The 22734-nt window shown below is 40.5% G+C and overlaps 1 protein-coding gene across 3 annotated transcripts in view; it reads left to right on the top strand.

The window, feature by feature from the left end:
- Window positions 1-22734, top strand: part of PPP6R2 (protein phosphatase 6 regulatory subunit 2) — a 94263-nt gene that overhangs the window by 55638 nt on the left and 15891 nt on the right. For all 3 annotated transcript variants that reach the window (XM_068670204.1, XM_068670207.1, XM_068670206.1), the window contains exons 8-22: window positions 539-652; window positions 1890-2016; window positions 2519-2671; window positions 3323-3526; window positions 4184-4248; window positions 7932-8047; window positions 8952-9037; window positions 9389-9469; window positions 11082-11179; window positions 13864-13921; window positions 15347-15474; window positions 16331-16506; window positions 18054-18216; window positions 18682-18770; window positions 19944-20151. In XM_068670204.1, the coding sequence (XP_068526305.1) occupies window positions 539-652; window positions 1890-2016; window positions 2519-2671; window positions 3323-3526; window positions 4184-4248; window positions 7932-8047; window positions 8952-9037; window positions 9389-9469; window positions 11082-11179; window positions 13864-13921; window positions 15347-15474; window positions 16331-16506; window positions 18054-18216; window positions 18682-18770; window positions 19944-20151 (1866 nt within the window). The remainder of the gene's footprint in view (window positions 1-538; window positions 653-1889; window positions 2017-2518; window positions 2672-3322; window positions 3527-4183; window positions 4249-7931; window positions 8048-8951; window positions 9038-9388; window positions 9470-11081; window positions 11180-13863; window positions 13922-15346; window positions 15475-16330; window positions 16507-18053; window positions 18217-18681; window positions 18771-19943; window positions 20152-22734) is intronic.

Consider the following 22734-nt stretch of genomic DNA (forward strand, 5'->3'; position numbering starts at 1 on the left):
TGAATGAATGAAAACATTTCAAGTATATAATAGCTAAGACTATTACAAATGTGCATATTATTTACAATTTTGTTGGCCTCTCTTTCCTGGATCTTACTATGCCAGTGGCAAATGATAAGGGTCAGCTTCCAATGTTTGTTTTCTTTCTTCTGGGATTCTGATGGATAGTTTTAGACTATGAGCTCATAGCTTCATATTGTCTTTAACGAATTAAATTGATGAAGTTAACACTTTGATTGTTTTCCAGTGTATAATTAAGAGGTGTATCTTGTTGATACAGGAGAACCAGCTTTATTTGGGAGTCCAGGTGTTGGTTAACTAGGTCTTACCTAGTGATGCAACTTCGGAACTTAATGCAGAAGCATTCTTGTCTTTGCAAAGTGGAATGTCTCTATTTTTTCTCAAAAAACAAACAAACAAACAAAAAAACCCCACCTTCTTCTTTTGGAAAAACCAGAAGTGGGCTTTTCTGGTGACTAAAGCAGCTGCCAAACATTTCTGATTCTAATACTGCTAATGTGTGTGTGTCGATCAACAGGCAGGAATGTGTGGAGCAACTCCTGAAGAATATGTTCGATGGAGAACAGACTGAAAATTGCATAGTGAATGGAACACAAGTTCTTCTAACATTGCTGGAAACAAGGCGCTCTGGGTAAGTCAGCACACTTCCTTCCCCAGCAAGAACAGTTTTAGGAATTCTGGTCTAGTTTTAATTAAGAAAAAAAATTGGGGGTTGGGAGGGGGAATTTTTTTTGACCTAACATGAAATGCTGTGAAATGGGTACAAGAAAAGCTGGTGGTTTTTTGTTTGTTTGATGCAGTGCCTGTACTTCATGACAGCCAAAAAAGGGCACCTTGGCTTTTTTAGGGGCTCTTCCAGTTCTCTTGCACGTGTGTAGCAGAGTTGTGTCTGTTATATCAGAGATCTCACAGCAGAATATACACAGAATGGGGGACAACCGTATAGCAGGCCTAATCTGTGTGATAGTGTGTATATGGCTATATAGTTTTAATTTTGTTTCTCAAAACTATATCATGTTTTTATTTCTTTTTATGGAGATAGAGGAGAGGTGGCAAAGGAGGGTTCTGGGGAAGAGAGACACTGGAGGTCTCACTTTTTAAAAAAGAAGAAAATAATGAACAGTGGCAAATATAATGGAAGATTAGGAAGAGTTAGTGAAGAGAGAAGCAGACAGAAGATGGTACTGGGCAAACAACTTGTTACTCAGAGTCATGTACAGTTAAACCTGAGAAGTTGAGATACTGATTCTGCTGTGTCTTGTGCTTGGGATCTCTGAAGATTTATGAGTTAGAGACTTAAGTGTTCCAATCTAGAACATGCCTGCCTTGCTGAAATGAAAGCATTTATTTTATTCCAATATGAGACTTTGCTGTTGGAAGGGGCTATTAATAGTTGTTACGATTTACTGCTTACCAGCGAAGAGGTCTGACTATGAGCATAGCTACGTGTCTGCTCTAGCATTTCACTAGATAGGATACTTAGGTACATCTTTTGCAACACTTGCAGAAAGTTTTTTCTAGTTTTTAACAAATGTTTATAGATACAAACATCTGCTGATGCATTTTACTCCTCAAATATTTGTGAAGTTTTAAAACCAGGAAGCACTTCAGTAATTTGTCTTTGTCAGCTCCACAGACAGCTTGTTCTCTGTCTTCCCACTCATCTCATTCACAGCTTTGATTATGTGAATATCATCTTGCAAATAATATAATAACATAGTTACGTAAATACCTTCAGTAGCTGTCTGTTATTATTCTTCATGTTCATAGTTGCTTTTCAAGAGAAAATAACCAACATGGACAGCGTGCCTAGAGGCCATTTCAAGATTTTTTCAAATCTTGACTGTTGTGCTTTTTGCTTTTTACAGGGTGGAAGGACTGATGGACTCATACACTCAGGGATTTGAAAGGTCTTACACTGTCAATAGCAGCATCTTACATGGTATTGAACCAAGGCTAAAAGATTTCCACCAGCTGCTGCTCAGCCCTCCCAAGGTAAGGCATCTCATCTTTCTCAGCAGCAAATTGCTGCTGGCTTGGATTTCAGGGTTTCCTCTTACTTATTCATGGGATTCCTGGGTATTTCTGAAAGTTGAGACAGGCAAACTCTACCTTGTATCTTTTGAAGAAAAATTCACACTTAATGTTCATAATTCACGTGCTTAGGAAATAGGCAGTAGGAATTGAAAGCCAGTGCGTTGTACTTGAGGAAAACTAAGAAGCACAGAGATGTGACCGATGGTTTATGTAAGGGTGGCTAGGGAGAGACAGAGACTTCTAGTTAGGGGATATTTTGATCTCACTCTTCAGTTCTGGAAGTACAAATCTAACAGTAGTTACAGGACACTGTTCCTGTGTGGGAAGGTAATTTAGGTTTACCTGCAGAGAATATTTACGTAAGAAAAAGAAGTAGTTATATTTAGGCAAACCGATGTGCATATATACTAAAGGGAATGTTGATCTCTGTTGAGGTTCTTAATATCTGTTTCTCTGATAGAAAACAGCAATCCTAACTACAATTGGTGTCTTGGAAGAGCCACTGGGGAACGCTCGTCTTCACGGATCTCGTCTAATAGCTGCTCTGCTTCACACAAACACTCCCAGTATTAATCAGGAACTATGCAGACTCAGTACCATGAATTTATTACTTGTGAGTAATACAGTGTGACACTGCAAACGGTGGGGGGGAAACGGCTTCAAACCGAGAGCGTTTTTACTTTCCCTTTCATCTGTTTAGTGCAAGGTAGTTTGTTTCATGTGTGCCAGTCACATTATTTCCCTAATCTGCCGAAAGAAGGAGCTTTTGTAATACAATTATGGTTGCTTAATATGTTGAACCAAACATCTTGCTTCAAGTTTATTGTTACAAGAGTTCAGTAGTGTGTACGCCAAACAGTCTGGTTATTGAGAAAGCTCGGGGACGTTGTGGAGACAGGGCTCATAATGCTGAGAGCTGACTGCCATTATAAGCAGGACAGTCTTTCAGAAAAATATTTTTATACTTACAAATTTTGTTAATATTTTTCACTCACAGAATAGCTAACATTATTTTCAGTGTTCCTGTGTTACGAGAGCCCTAGCTGTCGATGAGGTCGTTTCCATTGTGCTCAGTTCGTAGCTAATTATGCATCAGAGCAGAGAGCACTGAGCACACTCAGATATAAGTGGATCCTAAATTCTTTGTAGTGTAATTGCTGATTAAACAATTACTTGAGCAGTGTTCTAATATCATTTGATGGTTAAAAAAGGGAAAGTGTGTTTAGAATGATTTTTTGTTTGTTTGTTTCTCGTTTTATTCCAGGACTTATTTTTTAAATACACATGGAATAACTTTTTGCATTTCCAAGTGGAATTGTCCATAGCAGCTATTCTCTCACACTCTGTGCAAGAGGGAAAAACAACTACTAATGACCTAGAAAGCAAAGAAGAGGTGCTGAATGGAAACGTGGCCACAGAGAACTTAGAGGCTCCAGAAAACAACACCGAGAATATCATGGTTACTCATGTAAGTCTGGTCATGTCACCTGAGAATTTTAGACTGATTGATTCAGTCTGAATATGCATTAGCAGGAGAATGATGTGATGAACTGTCCAAGAGCATGGAGTTTATTTAAAAGTGTTTGGATATAACTTGGTTCTGCCGGTTCTGGTTGGAACTGTATTTGCTTTTGTAAATTTGTTTTTAGCATTTGGTTACTAGGAAACATACCACCCATCACATTTAATGGGCTTGTGAATTCCATCTTATTTTTTTATAAAGATGCATATAAACTTTGGACAAAAAAAAAAACGTTATAGTAACTACAACTAACTAACCACATGTTAGCTTCTCTATTTTGGCCCTAATGATGGAAACATTTTGTTGCATTTGTAAAGTAACAACAATTATTCCTACTTTGGGGCTTGTGAAGCTCAAAACCAGACTGAAGATGTTTATATGTTTTGCTGTTTTCCATGGATCCTCTGAGAAAAAAAAAATGAGAAAGAAGAAACTTGAGCTCTTAAGAAAGATAAGTGCTGAACTTTAAGTTCTTGTTCAGTAGGAGTGAAGGAATGAGTGAAAGTAACTCTAGTTCAGTACAGGCTTCCTAAGGCATGAGTATTTCTTTGGCAAACTTTTGAAATGTTCTTCCTCTCTCTCTCTTTTTTTTTTTTTCTCTAGTTGTTCCAGAAATGCTGCCTAGTGCAAAGGATATTGGATGCCTGGGAAGCCAATGACAAAATACAGTAAGGGATTTGGGGTTCAGAAGGCCTTGTTCCAGGGCTGCAGATGTTGAATATTCACTTGAAATATACTTGCAGTTATTTGGATTATTTACAATTTAGTGGTGTATGGATTTTGATTATGATTTGAGATTTCAACTATTTGCATGTTATAAACCAAATTCACCAGATAGGTGTATAATATGAAAGCAGGAATATTTTTATTGTTTATAACATTTCAACCCAAATACACAATGTGCTTCTTTCCTGCTTTGTCACAAAATGTTACATAGCATTTTAACTTTTTCTTCCTTTTTTTTTTTCTTTTTATAAGTGCATAATTATATTTCTCTAGAGTGAGCAGCTGTGTAGAAACTGAGATGGGCAAACTTATTTGCCCTAGATTGCACATTTAATATTCTAGCTGTATAAAATGCTTAGATTTAGACACCTCCCACCAGACCCTAAGCATTTCCAGGGATGGGGCACCCCCAGCTCCTCTGGGCAGCCAGCACCAGGGTCTCACTGCCCTCATAGTAAAGAATTCCTTCTTATGTCCAACCTAAATCTCCTCCCCTTTAATTCAAAGCCACCCCCCTGCCCTTCCCCTCACACACAGTCCCTCCCTATCCCTCCCGCAGCCCCTTCAGCCCCTGGCAGCCCACTGGGAGCTCTCTCCAGCGCCTGCTCCTCTCCAGGCTGAGCACCCCCAGCTCCCTCAGCCCCCCAGCAGAGGGGCTCCAGCCCCTGCAGCACCCTCGTGGCCTCCTCTGACCTCACTCTGCCCCGTCCCTGTCCTGCTGCTGGGCCCTAGAGCTGAACGCAGGCTCCAGGTGGGGTCTCAGGAGGTTGGTCCCTCCTCCTTGTTTTTCTCTCTTTATAAAAAGTTCACTGTAGTCCCACTCTATTTTAGGCTCGCTGTCAGGCCTGCAACTCCTTGGGCAGTTGATAACAAATTTTGCTGATGGTTTTATTGCACAGCTGTCATAGTGCACAGATGTAGCAGAAATATCTGTGGTTCCTGCTCAAGAGTTTTCCTCATTAAATTAGATGGGGACTAGGACTCATACATATTTCATGGCAAACAGTTCCAGTCACCACGCTGCAAAGAATCTTAGTGGTGAAAATGAATACTGAGCTCACAGAGAGGTGTCTCAGATAGTGTCCCTTCAGAAGTTTGAGTTCATACAAAGATAATTTTATGTGCTTGATGAGGGGATGGGATGAAGCCCTAGGACCCCCAGGGGCAGAGGTTCCAAGCTGAGAGCTTGGGAGCTAATTCTTAAAAATCAGCAGAGGGAATGGTGGTAACGTGTTCTCCTGTTGGAACGTGGAATTTCTCTTGGGGTTCTCCTGCTTTTAGGTGTTCCCTGCATTTTTGATAAAGGACTTTGTAACTGCTAGAACTTAACTTCTACATGCGGCACGTAATTATTTTACTGCAGTACATTTGCCTCAGTAGTTAGAATTTAAAATAGGTAAATTCTGGTCATCAATACGAATTTATAGGAAACAGCAGCTTACTGCAGCACTTTTCTTTTTTCCTTCTTATTCCTGGAAGTGTAGAAACCACCAAGCGTGGTGTGGTTGATAGCAGTTTATGACGGTGTTGAAATAAAAGTTAATTTTACATGCTTGCTGTCTGCATTCCAGCAGTGAGTTAAGGACTGCTCAACTCCAAAAGAAAAAAGCTCGGTTGGTCCTCCAGAGCACAGCACCTGAGACAGACACAGCATTGCTGCAGGCTGCTTCTGTCACCATGTACTTTAAATTTTTGAGAAAGCCAAGCTTGCAAGCTGGCTGAAAAAAAAACATGCATTTTCACAGAGAGAAACAGGAGAGTGCTTCTGTTCCTGGAAGGGCTGAGTGCCTTCACCCCGTCTGCCGGCAGGCTTTGTCCTCCAGAGCTCTTGTGGGGGTGTTTGGCACAGCTTTTAGGAGGTGCAGGGGGGTTTGCAGCCAGGTGTGCCCGCGTGCCCCTCCACGTGCTGCCCCGGTGCAAGGGGGCTCAGGACTGAGGGATCGGCGCTGGGGCTGGGGCTGGCTCCTGCTGGGCTGGGTGCAGAAGAAATGGCCTTTTGCGTCCAAAAGGCTGTAGCTTAGCACTGAAAACTCATTTGCAGGTGTTAACTTTTATTTGAATAGTTCTAAACCCTGAATTCAGGGTGCAGGTTAGAGGGCTGTCCTTGGTGCAGGAACCTGTACACCATGACATGGTACTGGGGGTACTGGGGTTGGGAACTGGTGTTTGGTGTGGGTACATGCAGACAGGAAAGACAGGTGTGTGTTTGTTTTCTTCCCAAAAGATCTGATCTCCTCACCTGCTATGTTCAGCTCCAGCACTAGGGGAAAGACCGAGATGATTTCAGTAGAAACTTTTCAGGTGTTGAGGAGGTGATGACTGCACTTTCCAAGAGGGGCAGGGGTCATAAAGAAAACCAAAAGTTTAAAAATGTTGCTGTAACTGCATGTTGCCACAAGGAGCTGATGCTGGCTGATGGCTTTGCTCTGTTCTGTCAGCTGTGGCTGCTACACACAAATCCCCAGAGCAAGGACAGAGAAGAACGGACAAGAGCACAGGATACCAGCTCAGAATTAAGTCCCATGTATTCAGTGCCTTCCCTATCCCAAGGAAAAATGGAATTCCTTATTATGTGCTGGCTCTGTTAACATCTAGGAAAGAAAGCTTAGTTGGACAGCTGGAGACCTAGTTAACATTAGCTGGAAACTTCTTGTCATGCTATTCGTGAGGGTTTTATTTTATTTATTTTATTTCCGACCCCCCAGTTTTATTTGTGGTTGCTTGAGTCAACCTTGCATACACCTGTGCTACGTAGAAAAATGATCATTTCTGAGCTTAGCTTCAGTACCTGGCATACTTTAATATATGTAATGCTACAGCCGAGTAACAGTGTTGTGTCTAAGAGCTTTGCCTGAGCTTATTTTCAGCACCTGCCAGTTTAAAACCAGAAATGCTGCTCTAAACATGGTGCTGTGAAATTCCTCGCCAGTGGTCTACCACTGGTGTTTCCATGTTTCTTCCCAAATAGTTTGCATACTGTGGAAAGTGGAATTATTTCAGGCCCTTTGTGCTCAGATTTTTGGATTCCTTCTTTGCTATGCAGTGAAGGAGAAGCAGTGCTAACTCAGAGTGGCTTAAAGTGCCTGGGCTTAGTGTTGGCTTCTTGGGGCTTTGGTAAGGGAGAAACCGCGTGGCTGCAGATAAGTCTCTTCTGTTCTCTTGAATTCATCTGCTAAATACTTCAATTGCAAGTAAAGCTCTAAAGCTTTTTTAGTAGGAGGGATGTAAATTCTTACTGCTGCGTTTCCATTATCGAAAATTATAACCAGAATATTTAACTCTGCATTCATCTCTAAAGGTACTGCGTTACCTTAAAGTTTAAGCCACTTACAAAGAGTGTGCAGTGCATTCAGAAATGGACGAATCATCTCTTCCCTCTCGACACATGCAGAAATGCAGAAGGGTTCATTTGTTCTGAGTGAACTCATCCTGTGCCCTGCCTGCATGAATGCAGGGTGCTCCTGCTGCTTCGGAGCTGCAGCGTCTTTTATGTTAACGCTGCTTGTAGTAACGCTTGCAAATGTCAAACTACTGCAGCGTTTCTGGGTTATGAAATGGGTTATGACTGTGACCATCTGACTCTCGGTGTCTGGTTATGTTGCTACTGGCTGTTCTCTCCTTGCAGGGCAGAAGGTGGAATGAGGCGAGGCAATATGGGCCACCTCACCCGGATAGCCAATGCTGTGGTACAGAACATGGAGAAGGGCCCCATGCAGACTCAGATTAGCGAGTTCATTAAAGGTATAATCTCCTTTCTCCATTCCATTGTTTTTTCCTTAATTAAATAATCTTTGCAGGACTTTTGGGAAAGTTTTACTGTATTGTATTACATGAGGGTCCCTTTTGTAATGAAAAGGATTACTAATTAAATATCACAAATCCCCATAATTTAAAAAAAAAAACACAGACCAAATTCAGTTGCTCCTTGTTTTTATATACTCATGTCAAAGCTGTTGGAACTTTGGTTTTGTATCCAGAGGCTGGAGGTAATCTTTTTGTGCTAAAGAATGCTTCTTTTTATGTGTACTTTTACGTACTTCCTATGAGTGCTGGTTTACAGCATTCTAGGGTGATGTTTATAGCTGGAGTTTATGTACTTCCTTATTGTTAGACCTGTCTGAGAGGAGGAGAGAGACAAGAGTAAGTGATCACACAGGCCCTACCCCACTGCTATGTCAGAGACATTCATGCTCTTTCCATCATATCTTCACTGGACTTTTTTTTGAGAACTAATTTTATCTGAGAGCTTTTGTGTGAGAGGAAATATGATTTTCCATCTGCATCTATTAACAGAAACAGTGACTACGAACATGACTTGAATTTCCATTTTTAACTTCTCATGAGCATATCAAACAGTGTAGTGACTTGGTTTGTTGTCATATCTACATTAAAATTGATAACTTCAAAGTATTTCAGTAAAGGCTGAAAGTTTCACAAGTCATTTTTATTTCTTTCCACTGTTTTGCTGTGCTGAGTCTGGCTGGGATGAAGTTGGCTGTCTTCATAGCAGCCCATATACGATGCTGTGTTTTGGGTTTGCACTTACACAGTGCACCACTTAGCTCACCTGCAGATTTATGTGTCACTGGCTTTGAGCCTTTCTCTCTGAGTTGTGGTAATCTTTTTGGTGACCTTTGTTTTCCAGAGCTGCCTGAAGACTGCAGAGGGAGATGGGAGAGTTTTGTAGAAGAGACGCTGATGGAAACAAACAGGAGGAATACAGTGGATTTGGTGAGAACAGTGATGTTGTGCATACTTCAGATAGGCCTGCTCTCTTCTGGAGTTTATTTAATAAAAAAGAAGTGATAGTGCTGTTTTTTTTTCTTCTTGATTACATGCAGTATGCTTTCAAGGCCAGAGTGTCTGTAAACATATACGTACATGTATACGTACATATATATATACTCCATAATAGTTCAACTAGCAGCAGCCCTCATTTGTGTTGGTAAACTCCAGTCCATGCTTCTGTGTCATTCACTGGGACAGTTTCTGCCCTCTGGGGAGTTTTGTCTTTATGTGTTTTTGAATTAAAGTATTTGAGCTTTCTTAGCTTTTCCTTGTCCTTATTTTTTCTTCTTTCAGGTGAGCACTCACCATCTGCACTCTTCCAGTGAGGATGAAGATATTGAGAGTGCTTTTCCCAATGAACTTTCTCTCCAACAGGTGAGTTCACAATGTGTTTTTCACTGTTTCCAGGGCGTTTCCTTCTCTGATTCTTCTTAAATCCTTCCTGTTATAGAGCAGTTTTTTACTCTCAGTGTGTTCAGCTCTTAAGTGTTTTTCCAGTATTGTTACTTAAGTGGCAGGCTTCAATCTAGACTCCAGTTGGGAATAACTTTGGCTCAGACTGCATCCAAGTCCCAGATACATGATGTCTCTTAAATTCCTGTGAGACATTGCATATTTCTTTCTCTTTCCTGGTTCTCTGCACAGTAGTGGGTTGAGTCATCCTGGTGTAGGAGGCAAACTGTGGCATAGTGGTGTAGTTCCCAGCCAACAAGGTAGTTTGCATCACCCACCTGCATTAGAATTGGAGCTGGTAGGGGGTTCTGCTTCCTCTTGAGCTATACTGACTTCAGTTAAAGATTGGAAGAGCCATACTAAAATGTTAGCAAGTAAAGATCATTAAACAGTAGCAATAATAGCAGTAAAAAGCCTCAACTTAAGGAGAAATGGAGGAAATCAAAGCGATTTAGCAAAGACATCAGTCAGGATCCTCAAAATTTGGTGAAGGGTCATCAAATATTTGCAAGCTGCTTTTCAGGATGAAGAATTTAGGCAATCTCCTCCCCACCGTTTTTGATGCTAAAAACGTGAAGAGCAGTAACAGAAATAGAAGTTTCAACATGTTCAATCTGAAATCTAGCTAAGGGTTAAAAAGAGCTGAAAAAGTTTATTCTTTTGTCCGAATACTCCAACTGGTTACACTGACATGACAAGTACTTTTCTTTTCCTGTGCTGATATTTATAATGCTCATTAAAAAAAAAAAGGAAATTGCATTGTTTTTGTGAAAAAATTGTCTTTTATTGTGAGAAGTATTAACAAAAATATTGACAGGAGCTGGCAGAACTCCTCAGACAGGAATGTGGGTACTTCACATCACCTGTGGTGGAGTCATGGCAAAGTCCTGCTGTGTTTGAATTTCTTAGCTGTAGCTGGAGTGGGCCAACTACAGAATTCAGAATTATCCTCCAAATAGGAGGAGTGATCTGACAAATATACAATGCATATGAGCAAGCACAGGATTCTGTTTAGAGGCAGAATCAATCCTTTTCATACGTAGAGAATGAGACATGGGTGAGTAGGCAAGAGTGTGACCAAAAGAATATCTGGGCGATTATCCTGCATGCAGGCTGAAGAGCAGAGGACCCAAGCTGCAGTGGGAAACCAGAAATACCTTCTCGATGTCCATTATGGGTTTAAGTTGCTGCAAGGTAAATTTCATGTTCATCAGGGGAAAACAAACAAATGAATAAAAACCAATACAGTGTTCTATGTGTAACACAGAGAATAATGAAGCCAACAAATGATTTCCTAGAAAAAAGTCATAACTGTCTTTGGAAGAAGTTAAGAGTAGATCAGAGAAGCATCTGTCCAGGACTTGTAGACGTTTCTTTGGTCTTGCTTTGACAAAGGGGATTGGAGTAGGTGATTTCTCAAAGTTCATCAGTTTGCTGTTATTTTAGTGCTTTCTTAGAAAATGTGTTTTCAGCCAGCTTAACTGAATATCTCTGGGCACCTGTCTGATAGCTCTTTTTGGGTTCCATTGCTCAGGCCTTCTCTGAGTACCAGATCCAGCAGATGACAGCCAACTTCGTGGATCAGTTTGGCTTTAACGACGAGGAGTTTGCAGACCAGGATGATAATATAAAGTAAGTTTATAAAACTTCAAGAGGCTTATGTTGAGCATTTAAGCTTCTTTGCGTCTAAGCTTTCTTCGTGTGGTTCAGGTTTTAAAATGAAGCTCACTGTGTACCTTCTTTGGTTTGAAACAAACAGAAGACTGGTCAATGGCCTGGAAACATCTGACAATTTATTCACAGTTGTTCTTTTTTATATATCTTAAAAGATATTTATTGATTTTTTTTTTCTGATCTACAACATCAGTTGTAGATTCAAGGAAAAATACTTACTCATTTTCGTGAGTATCACTTTAATAAAACATGCAATTATTACCCAGACATATCCTAGAATAAATTTAGCTGCACAAAAAGCAAAGCATTAGAGTTAACTCTACGGAATTATACTGATATTTGCCAGTGGCATTAAGTCTTTATTGAAAGTAGGAGTAAAAGAATGGTGTTCTGATAAAGTCCACAGAACAATTAGCCATTTTTCACTTATGAATATGGAAATGTTTCTAAGGTAGGAAAAAATAATTGTTAAAAGAAGGAAGATTTGTGGATTTAGTGTTCATGACTTGCTGAATTCAGTGTTTAAAAGTCATGCTACTTTTATAGAAGAACTGCTGTAACACAATTAAAACTGCAACTTGTGTTCTCACCTCAAAAATCCAAGCTAAGGAAGTTACTGGGACTGCAGTTATCCTGATTGTCCATACTGGAGAGCTGTAACCATTTAGTATTACATTTATTGGCAGAATGGTGCTCCAGGAGGATACCCAGCATGGCATTCAGCTTCTCAGCTTTGCCCATTCACTTTCATCTCGTGCAGTGTTTGTTTCAATCACAAGAAGTATTTATCCAAGGTGACAGGGAGGGATTATGTGGTAGTACCTGCTGTACGTAATGTCCTGAGGGTTGATACTCATAGGCCAGCAAATGTTGGGGTGTGCTGTGCAAAACCTGTAGGATCCTGGTGTGCTGGAATTCTGACTGAAACAGGAAGCTTTTAGCACAGAACGCTCTGGGCACACCTTATTGCTCTGTGGCTGCTCCAGATTTGTTTTATTGAGGATTCTTTTGCTGGTCCTGCAAAGACCATATTTTTAACAAGTACTGGGCTCTGTGAAATACCTTAAATGAAATGACAATGTAGAAATAGTTTAGCTGCTACCGAGTTGCTTTCAAGCATGAATCAAAGTAGCTTGTCCTGATGGCCTTCCGTTTTTGTTAGCTCTGAGAGTCTGAGGACATTACAGTCTCAGGAACTCCATCATTGTGTTTGCCAGACAGTTGGAAGCTGTAATTCTAATCTGGAGGAAGGTTTTAGAGCCCATCTTTCCTTTCTGAGCATTGTAGATGTCAAGATGTTCAATAAGTCTAATAAGTTCCAGACTAGAATGAGAGATTTCTTTGAATATGGATTACTTAGTTCTGTACATTAAAGATAAAAAATCTTTCCAGACAACATCAAATATTGAACTTGTGTGTAAGTGGAAAGGAAGGGTTAAATTCTATGAATAGCTGCTGAAGGAAACTAATGTACTTACAGAACATGAAACTGAACAAAGTCTGTAACAGATGTGCCAGACTTCTCCGTATTTGCAATTGGAAAGGAGAATATACAACAAAACTGCTCTGGTGCTGAGCCTTCCGCCAATGGTGCTCTGCGTCATTTGTTTTTCCAGCTGTTGAAAACTTTGATAGTTAACTTTAATATTTTAAGAAGTATTAATCATGCTTCCATGTCCTGGTGATTTGCAGAACAATGGTTTTTACTAATCAGTCTTCTTTAAAGGAAAATAACACTGTCCGAAGGTAGAGATAACTAGATAGAGTGGAAAAACATTGCATGGGCCCAAATTGTGGTGGTAGGTTGGAGTTTTTTGACCTGTAGCACCCTCTGCTGTTCTTATAATACACACACAGGTCCAGATCGGAAATTGGGTTATTTCATGATTTTTTGCTTGATTTTTTTTGACTTTGCTTGTCTTAGTAATGCATCAGAGGTGTTGAGCCACTGTGTACTCTAAGATTCCCTGAGGTTCTTGTAATTATGTTAAAAACAGTCAGGTGTAGTCCTTTGAGGATATTTCTGGATGTGTGCCCACCGTGCAGCATTCAGTCCCATCTTTGGGTCTTGCCTCATGCTGAGGAACCTAATGAAATTCTTGGTGAATGTAGTACGGGCATCCGGAGCAGTTGGATGCAGCTCTTTCTGTTTTTAATTAATTATTACTTTAGTTTTTTTTTGTTGTTGTTTGTTTGTTTTGTTTTTTGTTTCTATTTGTATAAGCTTTGATTCAGCTGGAGAGATTCAGTGAAAAATCTGAAGATGGCCTTTACACTGCATAAGTAATGTAAGAGCTGCAAAATAACAGCCAGACATTGCTGTGGTAGCCATGAAAACTCAAAATACCTTATCAGCAAGATAATGCCAAAGGTTCCACTCAGGTATTGAATCAGACCTAGGAATGAATATCATACATTTAAAAAAAATATATTCAAAAATATGAAATGTTATTTTATCTCAAGGAAAGGAAACTATTGCGTTTAATACAGCAGAGAATATTGAGGGAACAAGCACAGAAGGCAGTGAGTGGTTATATGAAGTGTCTCTGTGGTTAGATGTCTCCTGGACTTGTGCTGGGGCTGGAAAAATGCTGTTTGTTATTCTGTGCTGTCACTGAAGCTTCTTTCCCTTCTTTTTGCAGTGCTCCTTTTGACAGGATTGCAGAGATAAACTTCAATATAGATGCAGATGATGACAGTGTAAGTGGGTATTTGGGGATATTTATTTAACGGGATGAATTTTGGCAAGTTAATTCATGCGTGAGTCAGCTGTTGTTATTTTGAAATTGAAATAACTGTGAGGTTGTTTTGGTAAAAGGTGCCCTAGTAGCTGAGTCCGGTTAAGGAACTCGGGGCATTAAATGCACCCTTGTAGAATTTCCTTACGTTTTATTGCTTTGATGAGGATCCCCAAAAGTAGCACCCTTTACACTGGAGGAATCTTTCCCTCTCTGCAGTGTGAATCTGTTGTCCCTATTTTCACTTTGATAATCTTTCCATACACCAATCAAGAAAAGATATAAATAGAGAACTGGGTTTCTTATGGGTCTTAATATTGCCATGCTGGTGATTCGAGGCTCATGTGTCCTGACTGAAGCTTGTTTTAGTCAATATTAAGACTTAGGTTTCCTTGGTCTTAACATACTTTCTTTTTCACTCCAACGGTAGTATGAAGAGTTTTTCTTCCCCCTTCTGGCTGCGATAGGCAGTGCTCTAGAGATACAGAAAGTTTGAGTTCTTTGTGAAACTGCCAGCTAAGTCTGCAGCCACCAGTTGTTATTGATAGGCTTATCTTAGCTTGGGTGTGGGTGTTTTTGTTTTGTTTTTCCTCTAGTAGACAGTTTGTGTGTGTGATGGAATTCTAATACAGCTGTTGATTTGCACTGTGCACCATCTGGAAGACAGTGTTATCCCCTAATTCAGAGATCCCAGAAAGCTCAAATGGGCAGATCATTTGTATATTTAGAGGGAAACCTCACTTTACCAGAGTCTGAAAAACTGCCATTTCCAGACCGGAGGGTTATGTGCTTTGAAGGGTGGGGGTGTGTGCATGAGTTAACTATTGTCATACTTAGAACTTCCCTGTAATTCTGTCAGGAAGAATGCACTCACTGAAACAAATTGTGTTTCCGTGAGTTCAGTGAGAAACAAATTGTTTCAGTGGATTTTTAGCCCAAGTGGGACAGATTGCATCGCTTTAATCTCTCAGTTCCAAGCTGGTCAGCTTGTGAATCTATTCTTAAGGAAATTCTTTCCAGCCCTCATACTACCATGACTTTATATCCCTACCACTGTGAGGGATGCAAAGAGATTCATATAATAGAACAGCTCTGAAGCAATGTGCAGGAGTTCCTCCTACTTTGGAAGTATTGCAGGGTGAGACTGTTCTGTTCCTGTCTTGATGTATCATGGGCTTGCTGCGTCTGAGTGTACCGTGCTGTTATTACTCTTGCACATCGGAGCATTGCTTGTTACACAGCTTGGGATGTAAAATCAAATAAGCACTAGCACCTTCATGGTACTAGTTGTGTCCAAATGCTGGTTTGTGGACTTGCTTATAATCTAAGTTCTTGTTTCTGTCTCCAAAGAGTGAGTGAATTTGACTTCTTTATAATACTGTTTCAGCCCAATGCTTCCCTCTTTGAAGCCTGCTGCAATGAACGAATCCAGCAATTTGATGACAACGAGGAGGAAGAAGATATCTGGGAAGAGAAGGAGATAACCTATGCAACACAAGTTAAATCAAGAACACGGTAAGGTGAAAATGAAAGATCAATTTTTTTTCCAAATGCTATGAAACTGTACGTTTCAGTTAAGTATGTGCTTAATTGTTTGTTATTTATGTGCTGTGAGGCCTTTTTCTGGAATAAAACAGTGCTTTACATGCTACACTCCTGAAAAAAGAGCTGATGATCTGAATGTGAAAAGATAAAATTTGAGCGAATGCGATGACAGAAGCACCTAATGAGTGATTCCACTGTCAAAGGTTTAAAAAAAATAAAAACTCAGTTTGAAATACTTAGAACTTACTCCTTCCTGATGTTGGGACAATGCTGAAAGCATTGTAAGACTGAGGATAATAGACAGAATATTCTTTTTCAAAATGCCAAATAAAGAAAAATAATGTTTTGTGTGACAGCGAGTGACGTCCCTTGGTGCATCTCTGTCACTGCAAATCATTTACAAATGTTAATCCTTTGATATAGTCAATTACTAAATAAAGTCACATCTATAATTGTAAGTCTGAAAATATAATTGAATGAGACAGAAAAAGTGGTCAAGACCTTGATGTCTGTTTGCCTAGCATTAAAAAATGGGTTGTCTTGCTAATACACACAGTTGATACCAAACCAGCATTCCTCTCATTTGCTACTGTTTTGTCTGTTCATATCAGTCTCCAGCCCAAATATGCTGCTGCAGTTTATTTCTGATTACAGCTCTGGAGATGCATTTTGACAAGCAAAGCCCTTAGGGTCTTCAGTGGAAATATCTAAGAAGTGCCCACTATGAGTTGACAGTTTTTGCTTTCTGCCTGGGGCAGGGAGGAAGCAGCTGAAAGATGAACTGGATGATGTCAGGGTTTTTCTAATTCTGAGTTCTGTGATACAGGTTTGGAGCATCTCAGACCTCAGAGAGCTCATCAAAAAGTGATCTTGAGAATGGAGATCATGATGGTAGTGTGGACTCAGAAGAAGAAGAGGAAACAGAACAGCAGGTGCCTCCCTCCTCAGCAAACAGCAACAAGAATAATGTTTCTGAGCAGAAAGATTCAGACTCTTCTGAAGGTAAAGAGTTCAAAACAGCATCATCCCATTTGAAAAATCCCATTTAAAAACCGGGATGAGATCTGTATCACCTCATATGAGATCTCTAGTAATCTCTGTGGAATAGCACTTTGCAGACTGCCTAGTTTCTGTGGCTGTTCTGTATTTCCACCTGCATAGATGAGAAGTGTGAATTTCAGTGTTCATTTTTTGCCTTTAAAACATCAATGAGATTGAGCCCTGTCCAGCTTCTCCAGAGTAGCAGTGTGCTGCTTCAGTTACGCTAGGACAACCACAAAGGTACAAAAGCAATAATAATACCAGGTGCTTTAGTGTGAAAACTAATGAATAAAGTATGAGTAGAGGAGCATGTCCTCCTTACAATATATCAGGAGAGTTTTGTACAGAGCCTTGCTGAGTATCTCCATACCCCATGTATCTTCCTTTTCTGCCTCATTGCTCTTCTCGTTTCAGTTTGCATGTTGTAAAACCGTTCTTAGTGCCTCATGGAAGACTGTAGGTAGACAGATTTTTCCCATGCCATGATACAAGTGATGCTGTGTAACTTCATGAGGCACACAGTGTTGTCAGCAGAACAAATTCAGCCAACAGAAGTAAAGGGACACAAATGTTTTCCCAAAAGTTCTTGTTCTCTGCCTGTGGTGCAGTACCTGCTGTTGGTGCAAACCTTTTCTGTTTAAAAAATGTTTATTTTTTAGATGATATCTTTGTATTAGTAGCTATAACCCATTTTTATTTCTGTAATCAGCTTTCTACAGCCATTTAGTAGTATCAGATATTTTCCATTTTGATTAGAAAGAACCAGTATAAACGACACAAATGGCAACCCTGATGTACATCAGAGTAGCTACCCATTCGGAGACTTTGGTTCAAATTTTGGTTCTAATTTTGAGTGAGTGTAGGTTAGAATAATCTCTCCCTCTCGGAGTTTTGTTACATGCAGATCCGTTTGTATGACAGTCCTCTGCAATCTGTTCTTTTTCTTAAGAATAGATAATGAGAAATGCTTATTCAAAAATTATTATCTGTAGGAATAAAATATGCTAATGAATAGTGAGCAGACTAGGATCTTATAAACAGTATTATACTCTTAGTTTTACTTCAGATCACTTTTGTGATATTAAATGTTTTAATCCATGTATCACTTCCTTACCTGTAATTCCAGAATTAAACAGTTAGTGATTGAAATGGGTGAAAATCTTGCCACTTAGGTTTTGACAAGAAATGAAGGTACTTGCACAGCGTTCGTTTGAAAAACACCAGTACAAAGAGTGAAGAAATTAATAAAGTCATTTTTCTTAATTAAGGCTTCTCTCTTGTGGATAACATTAATATTTATCAGAAAAGGAATTTGGGAGCTAATTGTCTGTAATCTGTGAGACAGACAGCTTCCTGAAGGTATTGAAGGAGTGCCATTGGGTGGACTCTTTTTTTAATTTGTCTCTGGGATCTCGTTGGAGTGATCCAAATCACTTTGGAATGCTTTTAGTATGGCTGAAGATTCTGAAAATTCAGCTGAGTCCCAGTGGGTTGTTTTGTGTGTGCAGGGTCTGGATGGACAGCTGTGTTTGAGCCCGTGAACTCGAAGCCCCCCACCCCCTGTGTTGCCATGGATGTTGGATCAAGTGTATGGGATTCAGCAGCCCCGGAGAACACCACGCCAGAGGAGAAAGGATGGGCAAAGTTTACAGACTTCCAGCCTTTCTGTTGGTAAAAGAGGCATAAATTCTTTGTATTTCTTTCTCACTTCTGAATAAAAAAATATTGTAAATATGTTTTGATGAAATACAATGATTGTGATCTTTTTTTTTTTCTTTCTCCTCCTTCCTTTCCCTTTGCTGACCCTTTTATTTTTTCATATTGTGTGAGTATTCTGGCTCAGGGCGTCATCTTTCCCTTTGCCTTCGACTGCTTCTAACTGGTGTTAGCATGCATTATGATGCAGCAGTGCTGTAACTGCTGCTACACTGGGACTACGAAAATATCAGTAAATCAGTACTCAGTAAAAAAAAAAATCAGAAAAAATCAGTAAATGAAGAAGTTTGTAAAAAGTTCTAAGTATTTATGTAAGAAAAGAGCTGTGCTCTAATTCTAAGCCCTTCTTTCAGGGATACTTAGCAGCACAACCAGGATATCTGTACTTCATTTTCAACGTTTTTTTTCCCCTTACTTTAGCTCAGAATCAGGTCCACGATGCAGTTCTCCTGTGGACACAGAAAGCAACGATTCAGAGGGAAACCCGAAGCAGAGTCAGGACAAGAACTGTAAGTGAGGATGTTACAAGGCAAAACAAATGTATTGTTTAAGATGTTTGAAATACTGCATGGCATACTGAGTCTGCTGGGAAGAGCTTCCCTCCCCTGCTGCCTGCCTTATCTTACTCGACACCTCTCTTTTGTACAGAGATCAGCCTATGAAAACAGTAACTCAGAACCCTGAATATTTTGGGGGATAATACTTTTCAACAAGCAGAAGATGAAGTTTAAGTTAGGAAGAGTTGATGTCACAGAGACAAATCATTTGTAAACTGTTGAAAAACCCTATTTTTAACTGAATACTTGATTATAAAGTTACCAAAAAATAAAAGGTTACCATGAGTTATCTTACAGGTAATTGTGCCAGGTCTGTTGGTTAACTTCATCCTGATTTCTTTCCTCAGCCCTTCTGAGGAAGGAGAAATAAAATTCCGTGGTGTAACTAAACCAAGGTTTTGTGTGTGGTTAAAACGGAGAGGTGGATAATGCTGGAATGGACAGCACAGTGCACTTCTCTGCTGCGTGTGTTTTCTGGTGTACTCTTCCAGCTGAATTCAGGATTGATTCAGTTCAGCAGAGCTCAGATAGCAGGTGATGACTGCTTTGTGTATGCACATTTTTAAATCTGCCCAGATAGTGCTCATCAGTCAGACACCGTGTGAAATCAAGCTAAGTGAACATCTGATACCAACTTGGGGAAGAAAAACACCTTCTGAGACTGCAGCGCTTCTTTTCCTCTTTCCTGAGAGGAAAGTCCTTGCCAGGGTACTAGTGGAACTCAAACCAGTGAACACTTCAGAAAGAATAGATATCTAAATGTTCCAGTAAGGACTTCTCAGAGCTAAGCTGCAGTCAGCTGGGGTCCCAAGGCCTGCCCTAATCCTCTTCTCAGTCATCACCTTTTGCATGCTTTGCAAAGAGTGAAGAAAATAGTCTGCTCTGCAGCGTGTACTAAAATCAGACGTGAGGTGGCAGGACTTTCTCGATGGAGAACACTGATGTGTGTTTTCTTCTTTCCTTACAAAAACAATGTTGTGTGCTGTCAGTGCGGGATCTGCACAGAAACCCTTGTCTCAAAACTCACAGTAGCTGTGAATGCTCCCAGTAGTTGGTGGGGTCGTGCTGCGGAGTGGTTCCTGAGGTGTTGTTGGTTGTACAACGTGAGCTGTTTGCTTCTCTCAGTCAGCGCTGCCTCGCCCTGCGTTTGGAACGTCTGCGTTACGAGGAAGGCGCCGCTCGTGGCCTCGGACAGCAGCTCCTCCGGCGGCTCGGACAGCGACGAGGAGGACGACAAAGCCGACGTGGTCACGGAAACCATCAGCACAGGCTCAGGCCAGGAGACCATCAAGCTGACCGTGGATGCTAAGAACGAGAAGGCAGTTTTCACCAGGTGCGAAAGGAATCACCTTGGGGTGGGGTAGATCTCTGCTTTTTCCTGTGTAGACCCCATGGTTCCCAAAGTCCTGCGTGATGATGGTTACAGCTTTCTTGTCCCAGGCATTCTGTTCTAATAAAATGCTTAAAACAGGCTCATTTTAAGAAACCTGTGGCTCATTTTAGCCACCGAGCCATGTTACAGAAGCATCTCCCATCTGTCCGTCTCACTGCTCAGGAAGTTTAGGCCTGGCCTGCTGGCAGGGATGCCAGGTCAGATTGCACAGAGGAGTCACACAAAGCCTCAGATGATGGGGAGTACAAGGTCTGACATGGAATCAGCGTGCTGTTCTGCAGGGAGATCTAAATGCCTCAAGCTGCCATTTTTCTCTCATTCTCAAAGTAGTACACGATAAACAATAAAAGATAAATAGTACAAGATGTCCCCAAAAGATATGTCAGTTCCTGAGATCAGTTTGTTGGGCAGCAATTTGGTTGGAACTGCATGTGCTCAACTCCAGCCTGCTCTAATGATTTGAGAGTGGAAGTTGCTTTTGCAAAGAGTAGGCACTTAGTTAACCTCGGCACGTCAAGAAATATTACCCAATTTTAATATACGTGTTTGTTTTTTCTTCATATTCCTTACAGACACATAACCTCTGTAACATGCTCTAGGTGACCCTGCCTGGGCAGGGGGGTTGGACTGGATGGTCTCAGGAGGTCCTTTCCAACCTCAGCCACTCTGTGCTCCTGTGATAGGTTGGGGTATGATTTAGCTAGCTGCAGTTCCTGTATTTTATGCATATAACTCAGGAACAGATACGTAGTTTTTATGATGCTGTGGTTATGTGACTTTTTTAGGTAGTTAGCTCAAGCTGCCTGGTGTGTGTACAGACCCCAGCAAATAGCTGCTGGGAGCTAAAAAGCAGTGGCTCAGCGAGCAAGTGAAATTACAGAACTAAGTAAAATTATGTGAGGAAGTAAACCAAAGGTTTAAGCAACTCTGAATTTAACTTTAATAACTAGGCTGTTTTTTAATTTTTGATATCCGCTTCAAATGGCCTTTGACTCTTCATTCTTGAAGTGAGTGAGATTCCAGAGATTGCTTTGCTTACAGTGGTTGCATCTGAAGAGCTATTTGGATAAATGGAGCTAGTTTGTATGCATAGGGATGGCATGGCCAAGCAGATTGGCTTCACGAAAAATGAAAAATGAGAAAAATAAGAATACAGCTTGCTGTGCTAGAAGCAGCCCCTCCTTTTCCAGCTTTCAGTTTTTATTGTGTGTAATTAAATCCATTGGCATTTGCATCTAAAACAAATTCTGTGCTCCAGATGTTTTTCCTCTCTGAATACATGGTGTGTTTGAGTTGTTTTACACATGTAACTATCTGTCTTGATTCTCAGTAGCAGTGTAAATCTTATTTGGCACAGTCTTTCATTTATTGCTTAGCAGGGATAGGGATTTTTTTTGTTTTAATTTGGCTAGCTAGCTGTTGTAGGCTGTATCTGCCGTTCCAAGCAGTGCAATTACAAATGTTTTTCTCTCTAAATAAGCGTATGTATCTTGAGCACTGTCAGTAAGTACAAGGCTTCCAGAACCTGCTTGGTTTTGCATGATTGCAGTTCTACAAAAGTAATTCCATTTTGGCAAAGAAAGTAAATACTCGAATAACCACAGGCTCCACTTTAAAGGTGTCTGTAGCTTTCCACAACTACAACCACAGCCAAAAACAAAAATAGAAGCTGTGGGAAGACAGAAACCTGTTGCATAGATTGTGATTTCAGCTGCTCCAGATCTGTTTCTTACAGTGTAGGAATTGCTGTATTTGACCAGTGACAATAGTGGAAACTTCTGATATCCACAACTCCCCCAAACCAATCTGTCTTCTGCTGGAGCAGGTGCAGGTAAACTCAAATGGCCAGTAGAGAATATACTTATTTCTTACCATGTTCCCTCATGATTCCAAGTAAATTAACTGTACTAAACATTTAAGAATATTCTAGGTTGAATACGTGGTTCTTGATGGCTTTCTAGAAGCAAAATTCCAGCTAAGGATCAGTTGTGTTACAGCCTTGTGCTGCCCCAGCTCCAGTATTGGATGCAGAGGTCCTGATACCTGCTTTGGCTTTGGCAAGTCCTTTGGTATAAAGTTTCAAATTTGAGCGACTCAATCTGTTTTTAAGCATGTGCTTAAAACATAGTTATTTTTCTTTTCCCCAGAAGTACTCAGCTTGTAACAAAGCACATTCCTGTTCCTGTAGAAACAAGTCGTTCTTTTTTTTTTTTTTTTTGCCCCCCCCTCTAGTCTTTTCCCAGTACTGAAATCAGTACAGTGAAAATCTTTAATATTCCTTGGAGCTCCCTAAGGAGGTCATGAAAGCTCCAGATGTTCCAGCACCTGCCTCTAAATGCACTCCATGCTCATGGTGTTATTACTTGCTGATGCTTCTCTGCCTGCCCACACCACCCCAAACATCAGACTCCAGATAGTTAATGATTTCTCCTCACATGGCCTGGTAAAAACGTCCCTCATGGCAGGTTCTGCGTAAGGTAACCAGTAAAATGAGTGGTAGCTTAAAAATCACATATAAAGAAG

Source organism: Anas acuta, chromosome 1, assembly GCF_963932015.1.
Source record: "Anas acuta chromosome 1, bAnaAcu1.1, whole genome shotgun sequence".
Taxonomy (NCBI): domain Eukaryota; kingdom Metazoa; phylum Chordata; class Aves; order Anseriformes; family Anatidae; genus Anas; species Anas acuta.